This window comes from Hyperoodon ampullatus (genome assembly GCF_949752795.1).
Source record: "Hyperoodon ampullatus genome assembly, chromosome: 4".
NCBI lineage: Eukaryota > Metazoa > Chordata > Mammalia > Artiodactyla > Ziphiidae > Hyperoodon > Hyperoodon ampullatus.
In genome coordinates, this window is record NC_136917.1 from 36688901 (window position 1) to 36695357 (window position 6457).

At 58.5% G+C, this 6457-nt stretch overlaps 1 protein-coding gene across 3 annotated transcripts; it reads right to left on the reverse strand.

Moving 5' to 3' along the window:
• Nucleotides 1–1612: 1612 nt before the first annotated feature.
• Nucleotides 1613–6062, reverse strand: TMEM59L (transmembrane protein 59 like; the record flags this gene model as incomplete). 3 transcript variants are annotated; one of them, XM_079703285.1, is made up of 8 exons in its annotated part: nt 1613–1741; nt 1987–2104; nt 2207–2324; nt 2674–2776; nt 3348–3500; nt 4631–4740; nt 4826–4970; nt 5901–6062. In XM_079703285.1, the coding sequence occupies 8 exons, from the start codon at nt 6060–6062 to the stop codon at nt 1613–1615; spliced, it is 1038 nt and encodes a 345-aa protein (XP_079559411.1). The 3 variants fall into 3 exon arrangements, with proteins under 3 accessions (XP_079559411.1, XP_079559410.1, XP_079559409.1); XM_079703284.1 differs by having other exon boundaries at nt 4826–4982; XM_079703283.1 differs by having other exon boundaries at nt 4826–4985.
• Nucleotides 6063–6457: the final 395 nt, after the last annotated feature.

Genomic DNA, 6457 nt, shown 5'->3' on the forward strand with positions numbered 1-6457 from the left:
GGCAGGGTCCTGGCAGCAATCAGGAGCCAGTCAGAATGGAAGATTCAGGAGAGCAGTAATAAAGGGGATATTTACAAAGGTGCAGCAGGGCTGGGTAACTGACATGGGGTGGTGCAGCACACAGGATGGGCAACAGTGGGGAGCTGTTTACACGCCCAGGCTGAAGGCTCACTTGGTGGAGTTGTGGCACTGGGTTGGAGGATGCAGGGAGGGAAACAGGGAGAGAAACCCCCGACTTCTCACTCCTCCTTCCTTCCACCTCCTGCTGGTGGCCCCCCCGGCTGACTCTAGTAGAGGCTGAGGGCCCAAGTGCATCAAACTCCCAGGACACAGGGCGGGGCGAAGGGTGGCGGGGCAGATACTCAGCCCCACTCAGCTCTAACTCACCTTCCCCCAACCACTCACCCATCACCCACAGGCCTCCATCAGACCTTGGAAACCTCTGCCACATTGACCACCATGTCCCTCATCCCAAACTCTTCCCAGGAGGTGCGGCCCCCACCAGCCAAGAATCTCTGGTTGCCAGCAACAGAAACAACTCTAGCCTACTTAACCAAAAGATTTACTGGGAGGATCTTGGGGAGTCTGCAGAATGGACAGGAAGGATGGAGTGCCATGGCTGTGGCCTCATCAGGGTGGGCTGTTCCTGTACTACAAGACTCCTCTTGAATGCAAAGTGCAGGAAAGAACGCCAAGTCTGGACCTCTTGGGTAAGGAAGGGGAGAGAACCTGTGGACAGGATCCTGAGACTGCCCCCAACAGGGCAGAGCTGCATCCCCAAAAGAAAGGCGGATGGAAGCCAGGTGGCGACAAAATTAACAAATATCCTCTTCAAGATGTGACCTGTCCATTTCACAGGAGCCCCGTGGAGGCCCAGGAAGGGGCACTGACCCACCTGGGCCAGGCAGGTGGCACAAGCCGCCTATCCAGAGTCACCCCTAGTTAGGAATGTGATGTGCGCTGGGTAGCAGAGGGGCTGTCCTTCCAGGTGTCAGCTGGTTCTCACCACTCAAGCCACGGGGAGTTCCCGAAGTTCACCTCCCCCATCTCAGAAAGGGCCTGGTGGGCAGGGGTCATGGCCACGTTCAGGCCAGTCCCCAAGAGGCAGGTGGAAAGACCAACAGAAGCAGGCTCAGTCCAAGATGGGTTTTATATCATGGTTTATTCCTCCCGACCCCCATGCTGCAACTCCCAGCATGGAGCTACCCACCACCTCCTCTCTTGGGGGGGGCCTCCTCTCACGAGGCTACATCTCCAGGGGTGGGGTGGGGAAAAAGGGGGAAGCCCTAGAACAAAGCAGCTCCCCTGTGGCCTCAGCCCCCCAGAGGGGAGAAAGGAGGAAGGACGAAGGCAGCACAGAACTGGGGTTGAAATACTCAAGAAGCTACACGATAGAAGACAAAAGTAACACGCTCTGGGGAAGGGGGGTGTGGAGGAACCAAGGTCAGATCCGGCCCCCCAGCAGGGGCAGGGCAACCCCAGGATGGGGGGGGAGGGGGGAGGGGCGGGACTGGGGAGAGAAAAAGAATTTGGGGAGAGGAGGAGCCCAAGGACCGTCCCACCCTGACCTGGACTCAAGACCCAAGGAGCTCCTGAACTTGGCAATGGAGGCCTACAGCTTGGTCAGGTCCAGCTTCAGCTTGTAGGGCGGGGGATTGTCTGCAAAGGCGTGCGATGGAGGAGGGTACAGGGGCCAGTCTGGCTCTACCATAAAGCCCTTGTGCTGCTCCAGAGACAGGGGCTGCAGGGGGAGGAAGAGGGAGCGAGGGCTATGAGTCCCCAAACTGGCAAGGCTCCTTCCCACCCCTGACCTGAGGTTACCCCTACTAAGGGTGGGAGTTGTTTCCCTCATTTCATAAGGGAGTGAAGAAACTTGCCTAATATCACGCAGCAAGTCAGGGGTCCCTGCCTCCATGGGAGGGGGGGCAGCCCTATCCAGACGAGGGAGCAGTTCTCCTCCCACCCCTGCCTGTGGGCCCCACCCACCTGGAACTTGAGGTGCTGGCCGGGTGCGGTCACCAGGGTGGAACAGCTCAGCCACAGCATCACCAGCACAGAAAGAAAGAGGCAGCAGGCCAGGATCCAGCGAGGAAGCCCGGAGCGCCTGCCCCACCCAGCAGGCACGCTCAGTGGCCCTAGTTGAGCCAGATAGTCACTCCCCTCTGACCCCACCCCCCTCCACCATCCCCAGGGTTCTGCCACCCACCGGGACATGCAACTGAGGAAGTCGTTGTCCTGCAGCTCATCGGACTCCACCTTGGCCTTGCTGCTGGTCTTGACTCGAATCTTGGCCTTCCTTACTTTGTCCAAGGGGCCTACAGGGTCTGAGAGAATAGGTCACCTCTCAGCAGCCTCCAGGCCTTCGCCAAGAGGCAACAGCAGCCATGGAGAACAGAAAGGAGGCCAGGACCTGGGGCAACGGGGCATTGGGTCCTGGAATAAATCAGAACCCTGAAAGATGGACCACGGACCCCTGGGAGATGAACCAAGGAACCCTGGGAGATGGACCATGGAAACTTGGGAGATGCACCATGGAACCCAGGGAGATGCACAAAGGAACCCCAGGAGTTGAGAGATGGAAATCCCAATCCTCAAGGGTTCATTTGTCAGGAGAACCCCTTGTGGCAGTGGAGCCACCTGTGGAAGGAACACTGGTCTAGGCTTGGACCTTACCAACATGCACCTCCAAGGCCTCAGGGTGGGATCCCCGCCAGGTCACCTCCACTCGCTGCAGACGGGCCCCCTCGTGCCCCAGGCTCTCTACCACAGGCTGGGTCTGGGCCAGGAACAATACAGCACAGAGAAGCCCTTTAGAAAGGCACCATCTTGGCCCTAGGAGGCACCTCTCTGTGCCCCCTGTAGGTTACATTGTCCCAAGCCCAGCTGGCACCTAGTTCCACTGGGGACAGAGAGGACACCCTCTATGGAGCTGTGAGCTGTGATACCAGGGATGCTGTTCCTTGCTAATGTGGGGCCCTGATTTGTCTTGCTCCTAAAGTTGGGATGTGATCCAAGGCATGCCAATAGAATCACAAGGATTGGCTGAGAGGTTATCACATGACTGAACCAGGGCCAATCAGCTTAGTTAAAACCTCAGAGAGGTTGTCATCTAGAGCCTCAGGCATCCACCCTGCTGTGAGGAGGGACGTGCTTGCCTGAGAATGAAGCCACCAAAAAGGACAGCAGAGTCCAGCGATGGAGTGAGACACTGAACCCCTGGATCCAGCTGTGCCTGAAGCCTGCTTCCTGTGGACTTTGCATCCCATGAGCCAAGAACCAACTCATCCCACCTTCTTACCCTGACCACACAACCACTACTCTAGTGCGGCCCCTGCCAGAGCCCTCACCTGGAACACCACCACCTTCCCATTGTCAGTCTGCAGGTAGTATGTCCAGGTGGAGGAGACGAAGCCCTGCGCCGAGTTGACAAGGTCATTGCAGAGGGTGGAAAACAAGTCCAGGAGCGAGAGGGCCCCACTTGGAGCTTCCAGGACTTTTCTCTGCCAAGGGGAGGCCCAAGGCACAGAAATGTCACCAATGTAGGGCATTAACCAGTGGGAGGGGAGCTGGGAGAATTCATTGTGATCAAAACTCACTAAGTGGTTTGAGGCAACAGGGCTTTATACAATGAACACAGACTGAGGCACTGCATTTGGATGACTGTGTGCCCTTGGGAAAGTGGATTGCCCTCTCCGAGCCCTGAAATGGGGATGATTCTCTTCCCTCGTGGGGTTGCTATGAGATTTCAACTAGACAATGGTACAAGTGCCTAATATGTAGTAGCTGCTACTATTAAAAATATCACCATCATTGTTCTTATTTTGACAGCATCAGGAGAGAATTAAGAATAGGAAGAAATGATAGTGCACTGTGCTTTTATGAACAGTGAAAGCCTGGAAGGGGTGGAGGAAAATGAGTGAAGAGGGAAAGGGCTTTCTGGGGAATCCCAGCCCATGCGTTTCTGGCTGTGATGAAGGATTTCCTGTGCCTCAGTTTCCCGATGCAGCATTTTCTAGACTCTCTCACAGACTATGATAGGTGAGCAGTTATTATTTCTCCCTGGAGTGGGGGGAGGGGTACTACATGTGTGCTTGGGAAGCTGCTCCCTGCACCTCCGTTCTGAGCCACCCCAGATGAGAGTGGCCACTCGTTCATCACAAGGAGAGTGATTAGACCAGTAGCTGGCATGTAGGTGCTCAGCAGTCAGCTCTTGTGGCACTGAAGATGAGGGAGGTGAGGGGTGGTCACAAGCCCTAGTGGCACTGGCTTTAAATCTCACCTCTGCACAGCACTGTGTGACCTTGGCCAGTTGCTCTGTGGGCATGAAATGAGGATGACACTGTCTCAGGTGCCTCCGGGTGGCCCAAGGAATTTAGGACAGGCTGAGGTCAGGCCTGGACCAGGACAAATGCTTGCTAAATAATGTAAACTGTGGCTGTTCTGGCGGCAGCAGGGGCGGGGAGAAGTCACAGAGATGATAATTGAGTCTTGAGATGTGAAATGGCTTAATCAAGGACACCCAGTAGGTCCCGAATGGAATGGAGAGTCTCAGAGACGCTGGATATGAGTGCAGATTTGGGGGGTAGAGGAGAGGGGGCATGGGCGGGGCCACAGGTGGGAGGGTGCCCACCTTCTGCTCCAGCTCAGGCTCGGCTTCGGGCTCTGGCTCTGGATTCTGGCTCCAGCAGCCCTCGCTGCAGGCCTGCTGCTCCGTCTCCTTCACATAGGCCTCCACACAGGCTGCAAGAGGCAGGAGAGGGTGACTGGGGGCACAGCCCTTCCCAGGCCACTTCTCCCCACCCTGGCCCACCCATCCAGCCCATACCTGCTTCACACTCAGCCTGTGTGGCATTGGGCTTGGAACTCCTGGCCACGAATCGGCAGATGGAGAAGAGGCGGCAGCCTCGCTCGCAAGCACTGATCAGGACGGCCCTATTATACGCATTCGCTTTCCGGGACTCAGTGGGGTCCTCCTCCAACTCCTCCTGGAAGCGAAGATGTGGGGTTCAGGCCAGGGGAGGGGCAGGAGGAGGGCAGCGCTGGAAGCCCTCATGTGAGGAGGTAGATAATTTGATCCCCCCCCCAAATCTTCTAAGGGGATTGGGATGAAGTTGGGGAGGAGGCTAAGCATATTAGCAGGGTCTCTTAGCTCTGAGGAGGAGAGAGGGAGAGGGGGCTTGAGAAAGAGAATAAACAACGGAGGTTGTTGAGTTTGGGTAACGGCTGGAAAGCTGGGGAAGATCGAGGGAAATGGTCCCCCCCAAGGCTCCAGGGAGGAGGGCTTCTCAGGCCTGAAGAAGGAGGGGGGGCTCAGAGGAGGTTTTGTCCCCCTTCAGGCCTGGGAAAATTGGGATCCGACTGGGGGGGCATGAGGATAGGAGTGGGGGCTGGTAGCTCTGAGGCGGGGAGGGAGGAGGATGTGGAAGCTGCTAGGGTAGAGGGGGAGGAGAAGGGGACTGTCAGGCCTGGGGAAAGTGGGGGTTGGACGCCCCAAGGGTCCTTGCGCAGCATTGTGGAGCCAGAACCCTCTAGGCAGCATCAGGAGCCCCAGTCTCCTCCCTGCCTCAGGCTTGGAGAGACTCCAGCAACACCGAATTCATCGGAAGGACCCGCATCCCTAAACCTTCCCCCATCAGAGGGACCCCACGGCCCATCCCCTGCGGGAGGAACATCCCGATCCTCATCGGAGGGACCCCCGACCCCTGCGCTCACCACCATCGAAGGAACGCCAGCCCTTCCCCAACCAGAGGGACCCACCCCCATTGGAGAGCCCCCTTCCCTGACCCCTTCCCCCTCCGAGGAACCCTTGTCTCCCGCTCCGACTCGGGGGAATCGCATCCTCAACCCATCCCCCATTGGAGAGATCTCTGGTCCTCCCGCTGGCGCCGCATGCGCTTCACCTGAGCGGGCTGCGGATTAGGGTAACGGTCGCGGCACCGCAGCTGGCAGCTCTGCGTGTCCCCGAGCTGCAGGGCGAAGGGGTCGCGGGCAGGCGGCGCGGGGGTGGCGGGCGGAGGCTGCAGCAGCAGCAACAGGAGCGGCATCAGGGCGACCGAAGCCATGGCCAGGCCGGGCGCAAGGAGCGCGGGGGACGCCGGCTCCTGGCAGGCGCGGAGGATGCGGCGGCGGCGGGGACCGGTTAGCTGACGTCACCCGAGCGAGGCAGCCTGGGAAGGGCGGGTGGGGGATGCGGAGAACGGGCGGGGGAGCGGCGCTGCGGCACCGTCAGGGTGCGGGCAGGGCGAGGCAGGTGGATCGTGGCCCCTGCCGTCTGTCCCATCTCGGGGGTGCCATGACACCTCCCTAGTATCCACGCACGAGGGATCTCAGGCATCGCTAGGGGCCAAAAGAAAACAAATAGGGTGGTAGGATGGGGGAGAGATCTATTCGCCAGGGAATCAAGGAAGGCCTCCCGGATAGGCAACGTTGGAGCTGGCCACGCGAGGAGGCCGAAGGA